Raw genomic sequence first — 26171 nt, 5'->3', positions numbered from 1 at the left:
GTGAGAGTGTGTGTGTGTGGTGCATAGCTGCTCTGCGTATCACTGTCACGTAGGTCTTCTTGTGTCTGTTCATGTGTAAATTTATGTGATGAGTCCACGTGCATGTACGTGCACGAGTGTGAGTGGACCTTTAAGGTATCAGCGGACTATCATTACTTTGAGGAGCTCTTCCAGGGAGCTCCAGCTGTGCCTGTGTTCTGGTTCCTGAGATGAGGTGGGGAGTGCTGTTTTGCAGCTTCACAAATGAAACCTGCTCACTCCCCCCTCCCCTCGCCCAGCTTGAGGACCAGCCTGAAGAGTTATGAGGGGAGGGAGAGAGAGGTTTGGGAGAAAAGGGCGGCACAAGTGTTTGTTTGGAGGGGATGAAAATGAGAGGGGAAGGAAAATAAAGAAGGGGGAAAGAAAGAGGCCGACAACGCTCTCTCCTGGAATCAGTACTCAAAGAAAAAAAGGAGAAAATAAATAAACGGGTAAAGGAATGGAGGATCAGGGTGTCTCCTCTGATTTGAAAAGACCAAAGTGACAAAGGAAAGAAAGATGGAGAAAGCCATCTTTCAGGGGGCAGGAAAGGTCACAGTGAAGTTTCAGCAGGATGTAAACGAGAAGGCAGAGCAGAGTCGAACTCGGTGCTCGTACAGTAAAGAGGAGCAGCCGAGGCTTTCCTGATTGAGTGGAGCTGGCAGGCCGGGGGTGCCTCCCTCGGACTGCTGTCAGCTGAGAGCGTGGAGAGGCCAATCACTGACACAACAAAGCTGCATAAGTGCCACTTCCCCAGCAGGGGGCGCCCTAGCCTCCTGCCCTGTATCACGCTGCGTGCCCCCCCTGAGGAAAGATTTATATTTTTAAACAACCCCTCTTCCCCAAGGTGACGGGATAACAACCATGCCAAGAGTCCGCATAACGAAACATGACCTGCAGGCCTCCTCGCCGCACTAAAGATACTTTAATTGAGATAAAACAAGATGAGGGCGCTAGACTCCCCGTCACGTGGAATTATACTGTGTGTTTTTTGATCTGATGCACAGGAGCAAGATGCTAGGCACAGTTTTATTTTGAGTAATAACGCTCATTATACGTTTTCACCGGCTTCACTGTGCAGCGAGAGCCTAAAGTATATTTCAAGCAATAAAACCGACCGCCGGTAGCAAAAAGAGATAATGAAGACACTATCACTCTCATGTGATGCTGCAAACAAACCAAGACTCTTCCGCCTGTATCGATTAGCACACGTAATACTGTGTGCTATCAGAGTGTCAAGATCCACTAAAAAGAGAGAAAGAATCAAAAATCTCGCTGCCAAGTCTCATTCCTCTAAACTCTGTTCCTTTAGTCCAGAGGACAATCTGACAGCCAGCCTTCAAAAGACAAACCCATAAAGTATTTATGTGTGTGCCTGGGGTCCAGTGAGTTCAGACAGCCACTGAAGAATTCATTAAAGGAGGTGAAAGAATTGTTAAGTGTATCAAATTTAAACCGAGGCCAAACAAGAAAAGGCTCAGCCCCAAACACTGTAGGAGAGAAAATCAAAACTGTCTTTAGTGATGACACTATAAACACAGAAACAACATGTTCCGAACACAAAAGACTACAGATAGTGATTTCATCACCACCACAGTCTGGATTTTTCATCTCTGGGTGGTTGTGTGGAGTGGAGGGGTGGGGTGGGGGTGCATTGATGTAACATTAAGATTCTTCCCACTGCTAAAATAATCACATGGTGTCTGAGAGGCTAGCCTTCTCTAGCTGCAGCTGAGAGCATTTAAAAGTTAAATGTTGATGAGCTGCGACATCGCTGCACTGCAAGACGGGCAAGACGCACTCGTCTGACCTGTTTCCAATATTCGTCGATGGAGCAGTCCCGGGTGGAGAAAGGCCTCGTCTTTACATGAGCGGATCTGCGTTCCCACTAGTTCAGAGTTGGTGGCGAGTATTCTCGCGCTCTCCTCGTTCAGGTTCACCCCGGCCATGGAGGCGACGTCGTTGATGTCGTCATCGTCCCTGCAACATGAGAGATGGGAGATTATATACAATGAAAAACGAACGGCATTAAAACCCCAACTGAATGATTTCTCTTCTGCAGGAGAAGGCAACAGCTAAATGACACAAAGACTTTTATGTACTTCACTGTGGCAAATTGGATGTGGTTAGGATTACAGCTTCAGAAGTTTAGACACAAGTTGATTGTGCAAGTAGACACAAAATAGACGTACAAGAGAGGTACGAGGTACTTTTTGTAAACATATGCACCACTTCAGGGTGGACTAAAATTAAAGTTACTAAAGTCAGTGAAAGTCAAACACTGATTAGGGCGCCCAGATCCCGCTGGGGAAAAGCCCACTTGGGAAGCTGTCTTTAGAGATTTTGTATTTTGTCCTTGCAATGTTGCAGCATTAGCGACTCCTACTGGTTGTTCTGTCTACACCGTCTCCTTCTGTCTATACCCTTCACGGTTAGCAGAAAAAATGACTTTAGTGCACTGGGAAATTCTCAAGTCTGCGAAGGGGAGGGGCCGTGAAGTAGTAGCCTCGTGCACAAAACCACAAAGATTACCAAAATCACATATTCTGAGATCCTGCTTCTATTCATGACTATTTCCTTGGATGACAATGTGCATTAGTTTTGTGAGCGAGTGCTATGCTTTGGTAATAATGGCACAGAATTCCCATTCCGGGCTCTATTTGTGTCGGCGCTCTGCGAGGCAGGAAGATGAAGAGCATTTGGACGGAGTTAAGCTCGGTAAGGATGCTCCTGAGGATTGGCAAGGAGACGTGATGAATCTTGCTGTACACTAATGTCGAGAAACTCTATTTGCATGCTGCTTTGCCGCTCTTTGCTTTGTGTTTTCTCGACGTGCCGGTCATTTCTCACAGGCCTAATGCCGTGTAAACATAGAGAATTTGTGTTTGGGTCATTACGTTTGACAGTCAGCTAGGTCGCCACATCCATGAAAGGCTGTAACTTTCTTTGTGAGCTGTCACTTGAAAACATTCCCCCTACAATTATTGTACTTGGCAAGTAATGATTGTGATTCTGGCCTGAATTAGCTGAGCGGTGACGTGTTGTGCTTACAGGACTGGCCCAGAGCGAGCGCAGGATTTTCTGACTGGCTTTGACGGAGGGGAACAAAGAACCACAGAACACACACAGAGTGGCCTCTCGCCACTCACTGGCTCACCTCCACAGTCATTTACGTTCATGCCACCGATGTTGGTTGCGACAGAGCCTGTGCGTGCGCTGCTGTGCTTTTGTGTGCGGTGCGGGCACACACCGACGGCCAACTCCACCCCGCCGAGACCCTCCTGCTCCTTGGTGCGGCCACAGAGAGCCAATATGAAACTTGACACTACAGCGGGAGGTTGACAAAGACGATTAGAGCAACTCCCTGAACCTCGCGCACCTTCTACCTTCTCCCCCTATTCTGCTCTTCTCCTCCAGCACTCGGTCTAATTATGCCTTCACAGAGTATCCACACAACAACACAAGCATGGATACATAGGGTTATACCCTGCGCCGCACCTCAGGCGCTGCAGCTTTCTTCATCACGTCCTTATAGATATCTTAACCTGTCCTAAAAAGAAGCACGCCTGAGGCCGTGTGTTCACTCAGGCGAAGAGGAGACGCTGCTACTTTCACAGCTCTCGTATGAAGCAGACAGGTAGATGACCTTATCATGTGTGTGACGCTGTATTGACAAAAAGCCGTGTGAAGAAGAGCAAACTGCCATAGAGTACAACAGTTATGACATCATTTCGTTGGAATAGACATAAGTTGTCACATTTTAAGCAACGGTGACAACAAAAAGCCTCTTTCTGGCCAGATCTACTCACTTACTTATGAACCCGATAAAAGCTAAGCGAGGCACTTAAGAGTCTGAGGTTTGAAAAGGACAACACAACAGGTTAGATTATCTCTGTAAAATAGGGTAAGTGACTTTTAAATTAATTCCTTCTGTCAGATATGACCTGGTTGGGCAGATTTTTAACCTCAGGGGTTGTAAATTGAAATCTGAAGTATAGCTAGCTTGATTGCTAGGTAATTTAATAAAAAAAAATTCAAATAATGAGACAAATAATGATGGGAAAGACAAAGTAAACTTCACTAAAGTAGATGAGATGAAAGTCAATTAACTGTACTAACTATACTTCTTGCCTACTGGCTTAGATAAAACTACATTTGTTACGATATGTAGCATGAATCTAAATAACATATGCTTATGTATCCGCCCCTATAAATAAAAAAAAAAACATAAAAGTGAATTTATAATGTAGCAATGTGGCCTCTGGCGATCTGATCATATAGAAATAACCCTAATAAAAACAAGGAGTAAGCTACTGTAAGGGCAGAAAACCGAAATATCAGCTGGAACTTCTTTATATCAAACAATAGGATCAGGAAGATGATGTACAAAAAAACTATACTGAATCTACTGTGTAACATGCAAAAAACGTCAGCAGCAGTATCGGGGGGAGATTAACTACACTGGCAACAACTGTATAGATACATAAAACATAAAGAAGTATCCAAGAACACTGGTAATATTATGAGTACATTATGAGAGTTTCTTTTTCTTGGATGGTGTGATTTCTGGCTATTTGGGTCCGCCGGGGCTCAAATCAAATGATAATGCCAAAGACAGGTCTGACATTAAAAGGAGGGAATGAGATATGAAATGCAAAATATTCCCGACTATACCTCTGCGCTAATAAAGCAGAGATGTAATTAGCTTCCACAGAAGCTAAAGAGCAGCCTCTCAGTTATTGGTTCGGGTTGGCTCGGGGACACGGAGCCGGCGGTCACATGAATACATATGCATGTCGTTTCCATATCAAGCCTGTGTTTCACAGAGGGCACGCCATAGGTGGTGAGAGGATTGCATTGCCATTTAGAGGTTGTGTGCGTGTGTGAAGATAGATGGGGGGGTGCATCCAGATCCCCTGCACCAACCCCCTCCTCCTCCTCTTCCACCAACACACCAACCCCCCCCCGCCCACCCCGTCCGATGGATAAAGGTCCCTGCGCCCAGGCAGGGGGCCCCGATTGATCCCTGTGACTAACACCCGGGCCATGCAGGCTTGTTGCGCCCACACTGAGAGACCACTGGAGGAGTGTTCTCCACAGAGCAGCCCGAGGTTCACTGGGCAGCTGATGGGATATGTGCTCATGACCCAAATGGATGACAGCACTGGTGGCAGTGGTGGCACAAGAGGGGCCAATAAACTCAGCCACGAGCTAAATTCAATGGACCACCCAGACTCGAGCTGTAATTATTCGCAAACATTAAAAAACATGGTGTCATGTGGATGAGGCGCATTGTATGTCACAAAGCCTTGGTTTAATTAACAAACTTACAAGTAAAAGTTAGCATCATAGGCCTTTCTATTTTGTCTTTCAGCGTTTTGGCGTGCCACCATTTTCTTCCTGGACTTCTTGGAGCGACTTTACAGCGGCTCGGCACCCGATCTGAACATAATCTAATCTTGTGGCTGCCGAGTTTCCAAGTCTGCATCAACAATATTTGGGAGGTCACTTTTAAGTTCTAATTGAGTCACATTTATTTGTAAAGCCTTTTTTTTTTTTTAACAAAACAGGCAACATCACATTGCAATTTATAGAGCAACAAAGGATGTAACCGCAAAGACAGAATGTGCTCCTTTTGCTGGTAAATGATGGAAAAGGCCTCTCAGATCCACTGGCAGCAAAGATCGCGAACAAAACGTTTTGTTCCTTGTTTTGCGTGCATGTGTGTGTGTGTCTTTTCTCGGGCAACTATGCGAGTGTTTGTGTGTTCATGCGCACGGATGTGTGTCCACCATGTAGGACAGGGTTGGATTTGAAGGGCTGAGGCTGAGCTCGGAGGTTGGCAGAGGGCTGAGGGCCTCGGCTGGCTCGCCTGTGATTACAGCGGATGTCGAGTGTTTACAGAGAGATGAGGAGGGGAGGGGAGAGTGGGGGGGGCACAGAGACAGCTGCTTTCACTCTATACTGTAAACTACACACACACACACTCGAGCACTTACACAGAAGGCTGGAGCTGCACTGGAAACCCCACAAGCCCTGCAGTGTGTATGTGTGTGTTTGTGCTACAGCTGGCCCGCTGGGACCGGTGGCTCAGAGTGACAGCCATACACACATCAGTCCCCCGACTACAGCTGAACCCGGTGCAGGCTGGGTGGGTGACAGGCTGGTGGATGCTGACTGACCAGGCCAGCCACACTCAATGGGTCGAGGATGTTCACTCGTCTCTTATCCTGAGTGTTTGTTCGTTTGCACTTTCGATCATTGTGTCAAAAAACACTTCTGCTACATCATGCCAATGGCATGTTATGAGTGCCGGAGACCAAACTAAGTAGAAACTCACAGGGAACTTTGAAAAACTTGCAAAGCGAATAAAACTTGTGTTTTCTTCGATTGTGATTTACAGGGAACTCAGCTGTGACTTCCGCTCACAGGTCAAGTCATTACGTTCATGTTGCAGTTTTCTGGACGTGGTGTGAAGACATGACGGCGTCACACTGATCGCCCTGCAACACTGGGCTCCGTTCCAACATGTTTGTACCCTCAGGTAAAAAAACATAACAAACAGTGAATGAGACTGGGAGGATTCATTTACCAACTAACTTTTTCCCTTAAAATATCAGCTTCAAAATCATGTTGATGGTACAGTGTCTCTGTCTCAGCTCCTCTGCCCCCGTCACTTGTATCTGCACTATGTAACCTGAGTTTAGTTTGTAGTCGTTTATTTAAATAGCAATTTCTGAGTAAGAATGGGCATTATGGAATATTGCAATACTTTTAAGCAATATCGCGATACATAATATATATCTCTCAAAAGCACTTCAGAAATATGCAGTCTCATATCACGCTAACAATATCATATCGATGAAGACATCACTTCAAACACTGACTGACTTAAGGAGAAAAATTAGAGATGGAGATAATGTCAGCAGAGGCCCATCACTCATTAAACATTAAAATCAATATCAGCCTCAGCAGCCTCATATTTGACTTGAGGAGTGTGCTGTCAGAAGAAAACAAACAACCTGCATGTGGAGGCGAACACATGCACGGACGTAAGACTGGTGCTGAGGGGCCCCACATTGTGCACCTTGTTTAACATGTTAAGTGCACACCAGGCAGACTATCACCTGACCTGGATAAAAGGAAAATATGCCAAAAATGTCAGTGGCACGCTTCTTGCGTGACAGTGCTGCTGTGCGTTATTGGGCTCATGTTGAAACCAGTGTTGAGTTGAGGGCCATTGTGATCACCGCAGGGGGAAAAAGGTCGTCAGTAACAAGCGAGCCTGACAGCTTAATTACCAACGCAGCTAAAGATTTATTGGTTTATCAATCAGAGCCTCGGGCGCTGCCTTTCCCCTCAGGAGATGGGAACCATTACCATGAACCCGTTGGCCCATGACCCAGACACTCTTCTTGCCCCGGCCCGGTCACACCAGGGCAATCCCAAAGCCCCGCTCCTGTCGATACACGCACGCACGCAATTTGATACACACACATAAACAATATCCTCAGCCTGTGAGGATATACACATATGTTCATGTGCGCCCAAGCACGGACCCAAACAAACAGAGAAACAGAGGCATATATGCAAACATGAACTAGCACGTATATGCTGCACAAACACTGACAAACACAAATACACAAAGCTCACATAAAACATGGACCACAAAGGCCAGCATGTGGGCGATGAACCTTTTATGTTTTTGAGACAAAAGCAGAGCTGAAGCAGAGACAAGACCAGAGAGAGCGAGAGAGAGGGAGAGAGAGAGCAAAGCTGCGGGCTAAATACCGTATGTTTGACTTAACCAAAAGGTATTTTCAGAACCGCATCCAGAAATTCCAACCATCTGGACACAATTACCGTATTTCTAAATTAAGATTTAGCTCATTTGTGATCCTGTCGATGAGTTGTGACACTGACACAAGGAGGGCGATCGTGAGGGTGATCTATTGGCTGGCAGCGTGTTGCTATGTGGTGGGCGCAGAGAGAGAGAGAGAGCGAGAGAGAGAGGACCACCGATCAACCAGCCTGGCAGCCGGGCAGGCAGGCAGCCAGGTGGCCAGGCAGGCAACTGGGATAAACACTCATAGCCTTAGCTGAGAGTGTAGCCTGTAGTCATGCGGAGGCATCTTAGTGAAATGCTGCCCCCATGTGACGGCTGCCGGGAACAGCAGGCGCTCTACAGTCGCTCTCCTGGCGTGCTGATGTACCTGAAAGAGCCTCCTCCGGGGTCATTGAGCTTGTTTTTCTGATTCCCAGAGATCTGCACCGCCAGGCCCACGGGACTTTTGCCTGCTTGGATGATGGCTCCCTTCCCCATTGTGCCTGTTAAAAGCGAAGGAGAAACAAAAGAAGAAAAACACTCAACAAAAACAGGAAAGGAGTAATGTTATCATTGAAGTGTCCCTTTCTATCTGCGTCAAATATCCTCCTGTCTAACGACTACCTTCAACTGCGTCTGTCATCCTCTCAGGGGTATGTGGAGGGGGGGGCGGTTGGGGGAAGGGGGGGAGAGCGGTACTGTCGCTCTCCCCAGGTTGGTGCGGAAAGCGTCGCTCTGTCAATATCACTGCGCTTCACCGGCTCTCCTTACACTCCTAAACCGCATCCTGCTCCGAGACACGTTTTCCAGAGAGGCACAAGGACTGCCAGAGTGAATTTAAACTTGATTTTAACAGGCATGTTCCTCGCCAAGAGGCACAGAAAAGTATTTTTAGAACTATCCCCGCATTCCAATTTATGGGCATAAAACAACCTACAGATCTTTCACTGCAGGCAATCTTGGGGAAGGGGGCAGATCAAATTTGTATGCACCTCCGATCGTACACACACACATACACACACACACACACACACACACACACACACACACACACAGGCATACACATGCACAAGCGAAAACAGGTACACACATTGCACACACCACCTGAGAGCACACAGCTCTCTTCGGGGAGCGTTACGCCCGGTTGGTGTTGGGGCGATATTTGTGGGCTTCTGTGGGAAGAGTGTTTGTGAATCAGTGTGAGTAAGCAGCAGCGCAAATGTTTGAGAAGGCTTTATAACCAGACAGGAAAAAACACCTGTTCTCTCTGTGGCTCCTGCCTGTTTACACATCTTACAGCCTACTGAGAGAACATTTAGAGTCTCACTAATGGCTATCTTTGTTTAAGCGATTTTTCGCCGGCTCTTTATTTAACCAGAAGGTCAGGCAGGAGTTTGGTGAATCTGAAAACATCTGGTCGAGCTTGCAGCCATGCAGGGAGAGGTAAAACATCTAGAGGCCAGGAGAAAAGTGTGTGTCGGAGGCTGTCAAGGGTGGAAAACTGACACTAAAAATTACACAACTCTGAAATTACTATTACACTTTTGTCTTATTCTGACAAAAATGAGAAAGGAGAAACGTCCTCACCTTGCGCTCTTACAGACTGTGTGATCACCATGGGCATCCGGACCGGGCCACCGACAGTGCTTGCTGTCTTAATACCCTGAGGAAGGAAAAAAAAAAACAACAACAATACAGATTATGTACTTTATTGAAGTATTTTATAGAATGAAACAATTTGTAAGTAACAGGGGAGATTAAAAACTATGAAGCTGCCTGCCTGCTGAACCAATTCTCCACTTTAACATCATCCCCCAGAGGAATCCTTCAGGGAGAAATCAAGTTTTGCTCCTCTTTCAGACTTAGTTAGCTGCAAGAAATGATCCAGAGACAAGCATGCTGTGAGCAACTTTTACTGTTGTGTACTGATTTTTTAGTTTACTGTAATATATTAAAAATATCCGCAGTAGTAATGCCGGATAGATGCAGAATAGATACAAGGGTGATGAATATTACAGCAGCTATCCCTTCTGGGGATGTTCCTAACGACTCATTGAAACGGAAGTTTAAACTTTGACTAGTCGACAAGTCTTAAAGGAGGAAAACACTCAGAAAATCAGTCAACATTAAGCACAGTTGAATCTATAAGTATGTGTGGCACTTATTCTACCAAACATAACAACTACACAAAAAGGTTAGAACGACATTTGATAAAAGCAAAATTCGTTATCATAAAAAATCTTGTAGGAATACGTCTTATAAGCATCGGTTAACCAGCGTTGTTGACATCATTTATGGTTGCTTGTTTTTTATAAAGCAACATTTAACTAGGCCAATATTTTATTTAAATAATCTACATTAACAAAATGAAATAATAATACGTTTCATAGATTTTAAAGCATGTCTGGTGCCGACTAGCGAGGGTAGAAACGTCCAATCGACTCGTCGACTAACGCGAACATCCCTACGCGCCGTGCTGATTGAACGCACGATGTGGATGGATTTCTGTCACTGTACGTGACCTACATTTGCTTGCATTTCCAGATAAGACAAAGGCAATAAAAAGTCAAGACGGCAGTGAAAAAGTAGTTTAGAAGAAGGAGAAGTAGTAGTGGTAGAAGAAGAAGAAGGAGCAGGGGGGGCGGGGAGGCTGTGCTGGGCTATTAGAGTCACTTCCTTCCTTGGTAGCAGCCATAGGCCCGGCCCCGGGCTCAGCCATCCATTCTTACCAGTTTGCTTCTTGCTGCATATTTTTTAGCCTTGTTTTCCATTCCCTGACACATGCTATATTACTGTTCAAGCTACTGAAAAAAGACAGAGGCCATTTTTCCCAGAGATCCACTGCAGGGGCCTGCGAGAGTGGGAGGGAAAGGGGAAAAATACATTCAGCACAGGCAGAGATAGCTAGCACCTCTGGCCAGCCGGCGACACAGTTAAGAGGGGGTAAAAAAAAAGTCAGGTGGAAAGTTTGAAAGAATCAGAGGGTGAAAGTGAAAACAGTGAAACTGAACTCACTGCTCGTCTTTCATTGTAGTTTGAATGATTGGTAACACTTCACACATATTAGTGGTACTGTTAGTGCTGGCAATCCTGAAAAGACTACTACTAAAGTGCAGCGCTGGGGGTTAACGTGACAGGATTATGTGATTAGGATGCTAAAAAAAAAAAGGAACTGTATTCCAGTAAAGTTAAAGAAAAGAAATTTGTTGTATTGATCAAAAATTAATTAAAAACAGGATTACAATATTAAAATAAAGAACGCAACACTGGTCTGTAACCATGCACAGTGTGCGTTCTTATAGAAGACACTCTTGTTAATTGGATTAAATAAAAGCCATCTTATATTTCTTTTCTCTCGTCTTTTATTTGCATATGTTTGGTATCGAGGTAAACCAAAAGTAACGGAAAGTAATCAAGTTAAATTTTTTGACAGGTAATTAGCATCTGTATTGGAATACTAGAGGTTGACCGACATGGTTACCGATTATTAGAAATAAGGGAGACTGGTAACCGATGTTTGGATCGGATGTGCAGTAAAAATGAAAAAGTAAGTACAATTTTGAGGTACTTAATTTCAGTATTTCCTTTTTCTGCTACTTAGGCTATTCATTGTGATGTGCTACCTATCAGATATTGTTGTGGGCGGGACATTGTGTGAGAGGATGTTGCATCAGAGCCAAAGTAGCACATCTTTAAATTAGTTATTTCATCTGCAATCTGACAGAAAAATCACAGATGCCGATAATCAGCCAGGCCAATTATCAGTCTATCTCTATGGAGTACATCTTTAAAGTAACCCTCCCACCCCTGCTGAAGTAATCTTGATCAATCACGAGTGATTTCCCTCAAAATCCAACCCAGAAAAACTGAAATTAATTAATTAAATTTTTTTTTTTGAATAAAAAATGACATCTGAAAGGATTATTTTATTAGATTTTCTACCCTAAATGTTTCAAACTTCAGATCTTCCGCAGTTAAACAAGCGTCCATAACATTATACCCATCCCCTATCAGACTATTGTAGCCACAGTTACAGTATTTACCTTTTAAATATACCATTTTGTAATGTATGCATTACTGTATACCCTTGTGCAGTAAGTGTGATGACACAGGAAACCTTACAAATAATATGACTTCATATCTATAGCCTTTACTTTACATTACATTGATTGCATTTATATTTAAAAATGTTCCGTACTACTGTAAGAAATGTTTCCCGTACTGCTGCGGTAGGAGCAGATCTTTTTTAGCCCAACTCAACTATCTGTCTGGTTTCAGACTGTTGGTGTGCCAGGGGCGATCATTTACTAATGTTTTGTGTGATAGCTTATGTTGGTGTTTTATGCATGTGTGTGTGTGTGTGTGTGTGATAGAGACAGAGAGAGAGAGAGAGAGATGGAGAGAGAGTGAGAGCGACCAGAGGCATGTTCTGGACATAGACTGCGGCCGCCACATTGCTTTAAAATTGACCCGGGGCTGACCTAGTTACCTCGCTTCACCCTTCAACGGTTAACGGGGAGAGGGAGGGAGGTGAGGGAGTGATTGCGGGGGTAGATACAGTGAGAGAAACTGGTTGAAAGTGATGGAGAGAGAGTGAGAGAGAGGGAGGGAGGGAGGGGGGAAAGAGGGAAAAGCAAGTGTGAGAAAAAAAACTAGTGAGGAAAATGGTGAGAGAGAGAAAGAGAAGAGAGGGAGAGGAGGAAGGAGGAGGGAAATGCAAAAGAGAAAGAGTAGACCCTCTAGCTCGCCCACCCCTCTGCCTGGACCAATCTGAGTCTGACCTCACTTGACCCGTCCATAGACGCCTGTGCTGTGTATGAACACATCATTTCCAGTGTGCACGCACACACACACACACAGCGTTACCAGCACTCCCACATGGTACTGCGATACCGCTGTGAGTGGAGCGAGGCAGTCCTGCGCTCGACCTTGCAGGCTACCTGGCCTGACCTCGGCTGTATCTCCGCACTGTGACCGAATGACCTGCTCACAACCTTGGGTGCTGCCTGTCCGGTTGCCAGAGGAAAGGCTGACTAAAAAAGATCTTTGACCTGGATCATTTTTGAGGAACAATTTGCGTTTTAAAATAAACAGAAAACTTTAAAAGACGCACGGAGAACAACGCAAGGAGGAGATTTGATCAAAGATTATGACACAGAACCAGAAACACAATTTAATTGAGGCTGAGGTCCGTGTGCTCAGTTAAGACTTGGTTACTGCTGTTATTTGAGTTATGCAGATATATACAGTATATACACATTCCTAAAGAAGGATACATTTCATTTTGTGTGTCATTCCCCCATGCGCAGTGAGTTGAGGAATCATCTGCTTGGTCGTGATCCTGATTTGTTCGAATTGTCAGGAGGTTATATTTGGGGCGAAATCTATAAAATATTCAGCTAAAATAGAGAGCAGTGGATTCCTCACAGGGCCCGACTGACATATTAGTTAGTTAGGCAGATATCGGCCTGTCACAGATATATTCACAACAGCATATATGATGTCCGATATACGACGATAAGAGCTTTTTTTAGAGATTACAATATAACAAAAAGATGCTTGACTAATTTATCATTATTAAATTCCAAGTAGGGAGCAAATTTTAAGCATTTTCCTTATATCGATAGTCGGATGCCTTTACAATCAATTAGTAATATATGAAATTGGTTGTTTGTTTCACCAGTAGAAACCTGACATGATCTATGTTCGATGCTACTCGACTGATAAACTGAACAACACAAAATAACGAGAGAAGGAAAATTCTGAAGAGCTGTGAACGCTGGCGGTTAAAAAGCTGTTGCCAAATGTGCATTGCCGGCTGTAACACAACTTAATAACACAAAATAATGACAGCTGGCCCAACAAAATCCAACCCACATTGATACTACTAAATGGCTGCAATACCATAATATCCGTTGGTATAGAATGTATTTACTTGTATTTTAATGAAAGATACTTGTAGATGTATTTGCTTCCATCTCTGATTGTTGATTAATACATTTGTAATCAGTTAAACTGCGATAAATCAATTAATCATTAATCATTAACATCCCTAATTCCAAGTGAAGTTTACTGTGTCAGTGCACTGGCGTCATTTTAGACAATAAAATCTGATGTTAAACTGTAAAATCTGCTGCCAATGTTATAAATATCTTTGTCACAAGTGTTTATAACCACATTTAAGTGATTATTGCCAAAAGTGTGTGAGTATCAGCCAATATATCGATATCAGATTGTTTATTCCCTAATATTGGTGCTGGTATCACCCTAAAAATCAGCCAGACACTATGTAAATGTAATCTTTTATAAATTTTCCCTTTTTTAATCTTGTGGGACTGTAGATTGTGATGTGGTCATCCTGGTTGTTGATGCTTTTTAGTGTCTTGTAAGCGATTTGATCTGCCACACACAAGACAACACAGAGATAAACTTTATTTATGTACCTTGATGATATCAAGCATTTAAAAGGGCAGAAAATGATCCTGTCCCTGTAAAGTTCCTGAGTCAGGTACTTCTAATCTGCTGTCAGACTCTGGGCAGGAGTAAACAATTATCAACAAGGTGCCCTTGAGCCAAGTGCTCGACCGCCATCTGCTCTGATCAGCGGCCAGTACTACAGTTTGGTCTATGTGAGCATCTCCAGTGTGTGCACATGCAGGTTTATAATATGTGCATGCATCCTTACCTAACAAATCAATATTTTTCTTCCCGTTTGCATCTTCATCCTGTGTTTGCATGCACATCTGACCTCGTATTGATCTTGTTTAGATAACTGTACATGCTGTATATTGAAGCCCACCTCCTCCCTTCCTGTAAACTTCTCCTTCTTTTTCTGGTAAACTGAGCGTGAATCCTCAGTGAGTCTGTGAGCTAAGTGTGACTCTAACTCACTGTTGGCTGTGTGACTCCCAGCCATGGCACTGTGACACTCTCCAGCCTGATAATTCAGCCTTGTATAAGACCTATCAACACACAAACACACACACATCACACACACCACCACCACCACCACCCCCCTGCAGGTCTGCATCCATCACATCCTAGCAGTTTTCTATTGAATGTAGGAAAATTGTGGGTAAATATTTGTCACATCTATTACCTGACCACTCTTCAGCTCTCCATGCACACACACCACATGCACACTTCAGTGCACATTTACATAATAACTGGCTCACATGTCTATTTAAAGCAACCTAATATAAACTGTAAATGTGATAACTGAGTGTGCACTGGGATCTGCTCCAGCTGGTCAGCCCCATACATACCATGGCAGCTGCGTGTCCCAGCGTCCCGGCGGGCAGTGCGCTGGCACCCGCAGAGGTGCTGACGCTGTTCGGGTGGCGTATGCGGACAGCTGGCCCGGCCACGATGGCAGGGGGGGTGCCGCAGGGTGCTGGTTTGACTCCCTGCTGCGGGGGCTGGACCAGGGACTGCTGACTATTCAGCAAAGACAGCCTCAGGGCCGGGAGGCTCTTCTGTTGACGGGCAGAGAGAGGCCAGAGTTTGTAGTCAAAGAGCAAAACAGGCATGCATGAGAAAATACCACACACAGCTGCATAAACAAGTGCTGCTGTGGTCAGTGGCTAATTTAGCATGATGCTATCATAAAAACATGGTTACAGAAACCCCTGCTGAGACATGTGACAACACCTGTACTTCTCACACAACGATTCATGTGGTTTTATACGTCATAAAAAAACATTTACTTCTGTTGTCAAACAGTCTGATGTAATTTTAGGTCAGTGCATCTACAGTATGTTTAATATTGTATACGCTATGAAACATGGCCACTAGCCATTGCTGATAACCCGCTGTCACAGCCGACCTGAGGAGCTGAAGTTGCTGCATACAGACTATTTCAGGCAGATTTTTTGACGTAAGCGACCTAACATTGCATGACAACATGTGTTTGTGGCCGGGTTGGGCAGTCGGGCGCCTTGATGTGACGCTCATCACGGCTGGCTGGAGAAACCTGCTGGCTACTGGCAGGGACAACCGCAGGGGCCACTGTCACACACAGTCAGAAGTCAGGCCAGAGGGATGTGTGTGTGTGTGTGTGTGTGTGTGTGTGTGTGTGTGTGTGTGTGTGTGTGTGTGTGCGTGTGTGTGTGTGTGCGTGTGTATCATTCTACTGTCAGACCTAGCCATCACAAGCCCTGGTGCCAAAGAAAGGACTACTTAAGGGGTCATTTTAGAAAAATACACGAGAGGGACAGCTTAAGGAGTTGGGTTAGGGGATTTTCTAAGATGTAAGTTAGCCAACAATTTTATGTAAGGGGTCAATTTTGAAAATAACTTAGGTTAATTGGTTAACTGTTAATGCAGGGCCCTGGTGTGAGATAGTTAGACATTAGGTTTGGTGACACGTAGGAAACGAGTAACAGATCCACTTCAGGAAACAATTGCCTCAGTAGTTTTACCACACCTTGAGAAAGGGCACCAGGTAAGGCTGCGGAGACGACTTGAGCTCAGTCTGCAGCCGGCTGGTGAACTCCTCCGGTTCAATCTTGGCATCCTGTCAGGGGAAAGTATAAACGCCACTTTACAAGACAGGCGCAACACTAAGTTTAAGTACATCCTGGTGACTCGAACACAACAAGATGAAACCCAGTCATTTGGAGCTGATGTTCAACTGCTCAACTCCCATCCTGACACCTCAGGCAGCAGCTCATTAATGTGCACCTGTGTATAAAGATGTAAATTCATGATAGAGCATAGAGTTTTGGAGAGGGTTTTATGCTGCCATCTACAGGTTTAAAATATTCAATACAACAACACACTGAAGTGTCAACTTTGACTTACTCCTACTTACGTTTTAAACTGCGAAAAAAGTTTGGTCACACTTTTAAAAAAGAGTGACTGAAGAAACACTGTCGCTCCAGTCAATCAGATACATACAAAATTTGTTCTGGTGCTAATTAAGAAGCAGCCGACAGGAGACTTTTGGAAATATCAAATTAAACACCAAAGAGTTTATTCCTAAAATACTAAAATAATGCTGAAAACTGTGAGTGCACATGATTGTGACTAGAGTAACCATACAGGTACAACATGATATCCATGAGAACAGTGTTGGTTTGTTGGTTCGTTGGTTTGAGAAGCTCACCAGCAGGTCCTGAACCAGAGCCTTGACGTTCTTGGAAGTCTCAGGGGACGGAGAGTTGTGAGACGCCAGCTTGATGAGTGTGGCCAGGAAATTCTTACACTTCTTGACATTCTCTTGCATTTCCTGTAAAAGACAAGAAGACGATTATTGGCAACAAATTGTAGCGCCTGTGAGGTTTATCAAGCTGAGATACAGTGTGTGAGTGTATCTCTATGGGAATGTGGGCCTCCATCTACGGCTGTATCTGTGTCCCTGAATTCACTGTGCGTCTGTGCCTTTATGTCTGCATGTCCTTGGGTCGGTATACACTTGTGTGAATGTATGAGCGCAAACGTGTGTGGGCATGTGTGAGACTCTCGATGCATGGCCAGCTGTGTGAGGCGGCGGGGGCTGTTGGGTCCGGGGCTGAGCTTGTGACACAGCCAGCCTGCTGGCAGCTGTGACAGTGCCCGCGCCCTTGAGGGTGGAGTGTGGGCGGTGAAGGGGGCGGAGTGGGGGAAGGGTGGCGGAGAGAACGGACCTGGGACACGACAGGAGCTCCGGGCGCCGAGGCAATGCCCGTCTGCGGAGGCTGCACTGGCTGGGAGGCAGGCTGGGCCAGGGCCTGGGGGGCCATAACCACGGGGGTCTGCTGCGGAGCCGTCACTGCCACGACCGGTGCCACGGGGGCCTTCTGGAAGAGCAAGGAAGAGACAGAGAGATAAACAGGACGTGACGCCTCGCCGGCAGCAAGGCCACAGAGAACAGGAGGCAGGCGCCACAGCGCTCCTGTCACATCTGGTGTCCTGACTTCGGTGGACATCGCTTAACAGACAAGGAGGAGGAAGGGGAGGTGGTGACAAGCTAGAGGCTGGGAAAGACGGGAGCTTTCCTTAAGAGTGACCTACCTGACAAGGGAAACCTCCCATCAAGGTCTGTTCCTGGTCACGCCAAACATTACACACCTATTGTCTGCTTTCTCATAATGACATGCGAGCGGATAAATGAATGCAAAATATCTCACACCCAAAAGACAAATCCTGCTCAACAGATTATTTGCCGTCAGCGGTCTCTCACTCTAAAGCCCTCATCACCTTTTGAAATCTCTCAGGGCCTGTTCACACTTGGCAATAAAATACATCTTATGTGAGGCAATCATAAGTGGACAGTTCTAAATACAGGTGTGAACGCACACAAGGGTCTGATCACTTGAGTCACGTAAGGATGGGGGCGAGACCACATATACGTCCACAAATGTGATGTAGCCCTGACGTGTAGTGTCAGCCAAAATATTCAAAATGTTTTTTATCTGCACTGAAGAGCTGCCTAGGATATAACGAGGAAATCTCCCAAACACAGAAGAAAAGGTCAAGTCTGAAGCAGAAACAAGGTGCCAAACAGCCACAGCGATCCTCTAGTCTGAGCATGTTTTCCTGTTGAGCAAAAACAAAGTTTATCTCCACAAATAAATAAAAATATGAGCAGGGAAATAAAATCTGCACATAAACACATCAACTGGATCTGGATACAATCTAAAAAACACGGCATTTGGATAAGAAACACTGGGTCTGATCAGAGCCTCCAGAGCCTTGGTTCTTTAGAAGAGGAGAGGTTAACTTAAAATATTATCTCCACCAGAGCTAGCGTACAGCACAGGATGCTATGATGAGTAGCCAGGGCAGCAATGGCCGGCAGCTATATTTGTTCCTGTTGGTGGAAATCAGTTTGTGTTTCCAATTTTCTCTGCAAACAACTTTCAAAATTATGTTTGAAAATAAACAGGTTTTATATATCCTGTAGATGCATTCTGCACGAAACGTTACTTGATATTCATTACTGTATCTTTAACAATCAAAGGATTACATCACACAGCAACTTGTAAATGCTCAGAGTAATTAATAATCAATGATAAAGAATTATGATTGTGACAGCGTAAGAGGTGACATTCACGTTGACAATAAACAGCTTCACATTCACACACAGTTTTGTTAGAAAACTGCAATAATCAGGACCGTACTTTTTTGGGGGTGTCTACCGGAAAAGGTTCACAAAAAAACATTTTGTATCATTATATATCATCACTGTCTATTGCAGCAGCACCTCTATCTAACGCTTCATGTTAAAGCCTGTCTCTTAAGGGCCCCTTTCTGCAAAGCCTGAAACAAAAGTGAAACAAAAATACGACCAATAATCAAATACTTGTCTATGTCATAACCACACAGCCACGCCCCCAGCATGGCCGTGGTTGCAAAAACACTGACAGAGCTGATGTGAAAACATGGTGGCTGGTGCCTGCTCAGGCCTGTAAGAGCTGACCAATCAGAGCAGACTGGGCTTTTTGAAAGAGGGCAAAAATAAGCATTTACACACTTCCATTTAGCCAAAAAGAGGATAACACATAATGCATCAAAGCAGTGACTTTTCCAGCAAACCCATGAAGAATAGTTAACAATCTCTTTTTTGAATGGATATGTGTGTACACTCCTAGTCCGCTCTGATTGGTCAGCTCTCACAGGCCTGAGCAGGCACCAGCCACCATGTTTCCGCATTAGCTCTGCTGGTGTTTTTGCAACCGCGGCCCTGCTGGGGGCGTGGCTGTATGGTTGTGACATCACAACCTTATGGACGTCGGCTCATTTGAAGGCACAGTTTCCATTTTTTAAAAGATTAAAATCACGTGTATCTGTGCAAGTTAGCTAAGAGGAAACTTTTATTATTAATAATTAATAACTAATTAATTCTTCAAATGTGAGGTGTGTTTTTAATGGGAGTATTTGAGTCAATTCAGCGAACACAGTGCGAAGTAAACAGGTCTCATTCATTTTTCGGCTCACCCAGAATATCCAACAAACTGTGTGACCTCCAGACTACCACTGAGCCAACACACTATTTCTTTGCATCACTCGTCAGGCGATGCTAAAGGAAGAAAACGAGAGGCAGAGGACTGAAAAATAGGCAAGTAAAGGAGGGTTATCTCACTGGGCGGAGTGCAGGACAGGAGGAGGAGGAGGAGGAGGAAGAGGAGGAGGAGGAGGTCTGAAGGGCAGGGCTGGAAGGAGTAGGAGAGGCAGACGGTACCATCTTGGCTGGGGTCAAAGGACACTGCCTGGTGGTCTGAGAGGTCACAGGAGACTGCATGAAAGAAAGAGAGCAACACACAGAGGCAGAGGGAGGAAAAGGACAAACGAGAGAGCATAAAGATATCAGAGGAAGCGGGAGAGGAAGGAAACTAAGTGAGACAAAGGAATACATAGCGCCTCAAAAGAGGAAAAACAGCGAAGGTGAGTCTGTGTCAGTCCCAGAGGTGAAAGAAAGAGCGAAGAGGAAGTGGAAAGCGGAGGGCAGAGGGCAGAGAAAAGACCGGGACGGCACGAGAGAGACAGAGGAAGAAAAGAGCAAGTAGCGTGCCTCGCAGACAGATGAGGAAAGGTCATGACAGCAGGAAAGAAGAAAGAAGGTGGCAGCATGTTAGTGGCGCCGAAGACTGAACCAGAGAGGAGCATGTTTGGTTCAGGTAGCAGTGGGTCACGCTGTCGTACCGCTGGGGCCTCATGACAGGCAACTCTGCCAATGACATTTACCTGAACAGAAGCTAGAGAAGGGACGATTTTACTACAAGTCTATTACTCGCTCTCCTGTTATAGGTGTAAAAAAGGAAGGAGCTGGAGAGCAAAGTCTGAATAAGAGAGGAAGCAACAGCAGACGTGTGATCGGCTGTTTACAAGGAAGATCTTTTCGGCTAAATGCTCCAGCTAAACTGCCCTTTTTCAAAGCACGGTTTTAGCATGAATGCATGATGTTTTATATATTATATAAAGTCACAAATGACCAACTTTGAAACAGACGAAAATGTTAATTTACTGACTCCTGAGACCTTTGGCAACACATTTTTCAAACTTTTACTCTGAAATATGTAGGTGTTGTTTCTCCGAACACTATCTAATTGGAATTTGCTTTAATGAAACCTGCAGGCACCATAATAACTGGAAGGACTAATCCAATTAATAGAGAAGTAAGTGTAGGAAAACCATCTGCGAAGACCTGATTTCACCTTGAAATATGTCTGTGGATCTACTCCTACTGAGGTCTCACAGGGAGAGATCTGACTCGGATGTTACGGCAAAGGAAGGAATGCTAAGTATGAAATATACGAGGTGTACGATAGCGGCGGCCAATCACAGTAAATAAAACACAACTCTGTGTATTGTAGTCAAATGAATGAGGCTATGAAGGGAAGACTTAACCACATGTTTGAGTCTGAAATCACCTCTGAATAGGAACTGACTACAACAGTGAACAAAAGTCCTCTGTTTTGATGACACTAGCTTAAGAACAGCTGCACACCTCACAAAGCATACTGATGGGACAGAGAGATAAAACCATACACTTCTTAACATTAACAAGAGAGACTAGGCTGGTTATATTCCTCTACATATACAGTAAGTTCTTGTTAAGAAGTATCTGGACGTATTTCTGGCCCTTTTAAGCAAAGTATATTTTAAATGAAACATGAAGTGGGAGGTTTAAGTGCTGACATTCACTTTTTAATTTAAGGAGGTTCAACATCCACGCTGAACCGTATGTTGGAATTGCGGCACCTTTTGTACACATTCCTCCAGCTATAGAGGACTGAAAGCAATCAGACATTTGGTTGCTCAAATATGTTTTGGGTAGGCGTGTGTTTTCATTTCATCGTTTATTCATGCACTCAACGAGCAGGATATTCAAAGTACAGCATAACGTATGTGAAACGGCACACTGAACAAAATTCTCAATGAGCGCTGAACGATGAATCGTGTTTTCGTCGTGATATGCAATGTGCGAGAAACACACTGCAACAGACTTAATGAATGAGAAAGTTAATTTTATTTACAAACACCACGCATTCGGTGAATCAGATGAAGCCCTAGCGAGCCTTCAGCTACCCTCAGATTAATCGGGGTCAGGTGGCGTCGGCGAGGTTAGGAAGCACGATGGCTGAGGAGGGAAAGAAGAGCGAATATGGGCACTTCAGCATTTGTATATTTATGGCACATTGCAGATTTACCTCACATCGTGCATGCACACTCATGAGATGCTGTATGTATTTAAAGGTGTGATATGTAAGAACTGGCCACCTCTTGAATAAAAAAAAAAAACAGGGGGCAGTGTATCAGTTAGAGTAACCACTAACTGCTGCTAACTGTAGCTGCCTGTTAGCTGTGTTATCTCAGGTAGCCGTGCAGCAAGCGGTCTCAAGCTCAAAGTGGTTTTACGAGAAAGGAGCTGGTTTACGAGGGCTAGCTGGTTAGCATGCTAACTTTAATAGATATCTCTGCAACGCAACACATTGACGTCTGTGACATAATGTCAAAACACAACAATATTTTTTTTTATCTTTTTAAACTTAAATGATTACATATTGCACCTTTAAAGAAGGTTAGGTGCAGGTTCTCTTTATATTTTAAGACTGTGCACACACTAATAGTAAACAGCATGGACGTGGAAACAAAACACACTGACAGTATTTTTAAAATAAACATCATTTGACATAACTCAGGTTTCTTTATTAGCAAACTAAAGGCACGAGTGCAATGGGATGGCTTGAGCGAGTGACAAAACCACGTGGCTTCACACAAACACACATACGCAGACACACAAACAGTAAAAACAACCCAGACACATACGTACACACTTCCAGGCTGCTAATCCTGTCTATGGGCCAAGACAACCCAAGAGGGCCTCTGCCCCGACCTCTGGCACGCAGCCTTCCATTCACAGACAGGCCAGAGCATTCACACACAAACACACTTGACAAGCACTAGACAGCAGAGAGAACAGCCACACACACACACACACACACACACATTCAAGCACATGATAAACTGCACTTGTCTCGCACACAAACAGACACACAGCCACGGCGAGGACAGAAAGAGGCAAAGAGAGCGTCGAGGAGAAGAAGTAGGATAAGAGAGGAGGAGGAGGAGGGAGTTTCCCCTCCGCTAAAAGTTTTGTACGATGCAAAAGAGTCTTGTACTGAGGAGTTTGGGGGAAGTGGGTGTATGAGGGATGTGGGGGAGAGGGGATGGGGGTGGCAGCGGGGGTAAAGGGGGGGGGGGGGGGCGGTAAGAGCCACGGGGTGCATCCCACCGCAAGCTATGCCTCTCTCTTGCTCACTCTCTCTCCCTCTCACACGCGCAGATAGACACACACAAACACACACGCAAGAACCAAAGCCTTGTTAGCTTTTTAAAATAATCAGGCAGTTGGATGATGAATGATTTAACAGGTATGGAAGGAAGGAAGCTCAGGATGCCTTCCGTTTCTCCCCTCAGGGTCATGGGAAGAGTGACAGGCCGACAGAGGGGTTGAGCTCTGGGAATAAACACCATTCCCTTTCATTTCCCTGCTTCTGCTTTTCCTGTCGAGACGGCAACGCCGCGGCCCGCTAATTTGTCATCAGCGCGACTGCGAGAGGCGATGACAATCTGCGACTCTCTTTTGAGAGGGGTTCACGTCAGGATGGATACAGGTTGGCTGGCTAAGAGTACAGAGGCGGGAGGGGAGGGGAGGCCGTCGTTGTGTCACTGATGCGGACTTCTGTCGTGGCTAACATTTGCACCTGCCGTAGGGTGTGTGGCCATGAAGTGTCTTCTGCTGTGAGAGAGACTAAGGGTGAAATTTTCCTTTAGTGATGGAAAAGCACTTAATCTCAGTGTTGATAGGAGTACGTGGCCTCAGACAACTCAATCTGTGTAGCGATACTGCCTGAGAGCGTAACACTACCCACCTGACAGCAGAGTGTCATACCGCTGCTGTATGATGGGTATATCAAATACTAGCATGGCATACCCACACACTGCCATACATTATGTATGTGTTTGGTACTGTCGGCAACATTCATTGTCAGATTTAAAAGCACTAACCGATGCCATATTATTCTAATCTCTGTGTCCTTTCTGCACACATAAATAGTGTTTTGTATAACAATCAGAATAATAGTATGAACTAGGATGAACACCCTGAGTACAAAATGTTACAGGCAAAGGAAAAAAGGCTTAAACTCATCAAGTAGAAACACACAGCAAGTAAAAACAATGAAATGCTGCCCTCTAGTGTCAGCCTTTTGTCCTCACAGTCAGTGATATGACGAACCGGCACTTGAGATCTACAGAGGGCCTCTTTCCTCCGGCCTTGAGAGGCCCGAACAAAGAGTGTGCTGGAACTTAGTCTTTAACTTTTGAGGGAAGTTCGCCTTGAATGAAAAACAGGCTCCCGTCTCGAGCATTCAGTAATCTGAGCAGATGATTCAAATAAGAGTCGTTAAAAAGCCACTTGTATTTCATTACTTACTATTAGAAAACTTGAACTTGTCCTTTTTCAATTTAACCACTTTTAAATACAAGATGAGAAGTGTTTTTAACAGTATGCTGTGCGCCAGGCAGATTAGTTGATCACAGGACAGTACTTAAATGTCTCTAGAGGATGTACTCTATAGATTTTATCATAGTAAAGTGCAAACATTTTACTTTTACCTGTTGTGGTTTTTAAAACTTAACCCTGTTAAAAGTTGAGTTTCGAAACACTGAGCCGGAGTTTTAAGGGGATTGTCGTGACGTCGTGTTTTCAACATGAGTCACTTCTGTATACACAGCTGGCCATTTATTTGCATTGTGGTTATTTGTAGCCATAACTGTAACGTTTAAAGATATACAGCAAAACACGATGGTCCCGCTCCATCTGCCGTTTACGCGACATCTCAGACTAACTGCTAGTTTGAGGTAAACTCAAGCTGTCATTTTAATCTGTGGCCCAACAAGTAAATTAGTTCTCCAAACAAACATTAGTTTAAGTGATGTCATCAATGAGATATTAAAGCATCAAATATGCATTTTAAATTAATCAGATGTACACACTATTACATTTCATGTGAGCTTGTGTGTGATGCAGGGGTTTTCTACCTGGAAGTTACTGTAAGTAAACATTGTGATTGGCTCTATTGTGTGTTGTCACACACAGCTTAACCTGCCATCAGAGCTAAAACGATTAGCCGATCAATCTATTAGTCAACTGACAGAAAACCGATCAGCAATTTTAACTAATAATAACTGACTAATTTGAAAATCTTATGGTTTTCTTTATCTCTTGCGATAGTGAACTAAATATCTACATGAATAACGAGTCAGTTTCTGGGATTTTGAGTGTTGATCAAACAAAAAAACAGCTGTTTAGTTACGTCAATTTTGAGAAGCATAAGTGACATTTGGGGCGAACTAGAGCTATATAGAGAAATAATGTAATGATGAGCTTGACGAGCTCTCTGACGTGACTCGGGCCAGAAGGGGTAATGTATTAAAGTGTCATTCACGTCATGTTTCACTACATCCGCCTGCCTCCTTCCTCACCTCTGACAAATCATCTGATCGTTCCCTGGAAGTGAGTACACAACTCAACACAATATACAGCAAAGTTCTAGTCCTGTTTAGACATTTTAATGCAGAAATCTTACATATTACATTTTTAATATCATTATAAGTCATTACAAATTATTGTCATTTTTGTTTCGACTCTGGTTCTCATCCCTCGACTGGGCTTTGGGAGATTAAAATGGTGCTGTTTTATCATTTTCTGACAATTTACAGACCAATCAGTTAATCAATTTATTCAAAATAATTTGGTAAATTAATTGAAAATGAAAATAATTAGGTAAAGGTAGTTTCAGTCCTTCCTAACACTACCTCAAGTGGTCATCCGGAGAACAACGCTGATGTATTTATGTGTGTATGTTCTGAGGTGAGTATGAAAGATATAAGTCACGACAGGTTAAGATGCTCGACTCATAAGAAACCGTATGTATCTGTGCCATTCCAGCTGTCCTACTTGATTTACCGAGAAACCGTGAGAGACAATCCATCTAGTAATCTCATTAAAAGCAATTAAGTTCCAAAGGTGTGGACCCAGCAGCACAAGCTCAAGTTTTTACATGAATGATGTATCCACAGGTGATAATAAGCAAATTCCAATTAATGATTCAGTGGCTCGTTAAAATTTGATGAGAGGACCCCATGGAGTCATTAAGAAGCCCTGAGACATTAATTCACCTATTAATCTCAGTTTAATATATACGTAAAATAATCAAGAATACTCATTCTTTATAATTACACAGTTTAACATATTAATCACATCCCAATTAGGGTCTGGAGTGGAGCTGTTCGCTTAATGAGGTGGTGCCCACCCGACTGTGTGTGTGTACCCACACAT

General features: G+C 44.3%; 1 protein-coding gene across 3 annotated transcripts in view; it reads right to left on the bottom strand.

Moving 5' to 3' along the window:
* LOC311260303 (transcription initiation factor TFIID subunit 4) overlaps positions 1–26171 on the bottom strand; it is an 87498-nt gene that overhangs the window by 52908 nt on the left and 8419 nt on the right. Inside the window, exons 3-10 of one of the 3 annotated variants that reach the window (XM_084357971.1) lie at positions 19908–20060; positions 17470–17622; positions 16950–17072; positions 16269–16358; positions 15109–15318; positions 9431–9506; positions 8232–8346; positions 1829–1998 (exon numbers count right to left, since the gene is read on the bottom strand). In XM_084357971.1, the coding sequence (XP_084214097.1) occupies positions 1829–1998; positions 8232–8346; positions 9431–9506; positions 15109–15318; positions 16269–16358; positions 16950–17072; positions 17470–17622; positions 19908–20060 (1090 nt within the window). The remainder of the gene's footprint in view (positions 1–1828; positions 1999–8231; positions 8347–9430; positions 9507–15108; positions 15319–16268; positions 16359–16949; positions 17073–17469; positions 17623–19907; positions 20061–26171) is intronic. The other 2 variants (XM_084357972.1, XM_084357973.1) reach the window with 2 other exon arrangements.

This window comes from Pagrus pagrus, assembly GCF_965226575.1.
Source record: "Pagrus pagrus genome assembly, chromosome: 1".
Lineage (NCBI taxonomy): Eukaryota > Metazoa > Chordata > Actinopteri > Spariformes > Sparidae > Pagrus > Pagrus pagrus.
The sequence above is the reverse complement of the archived record's forward strand: the minus strand, read 5'-3'. Positions and strand labels throughout refer to the sequence as shown.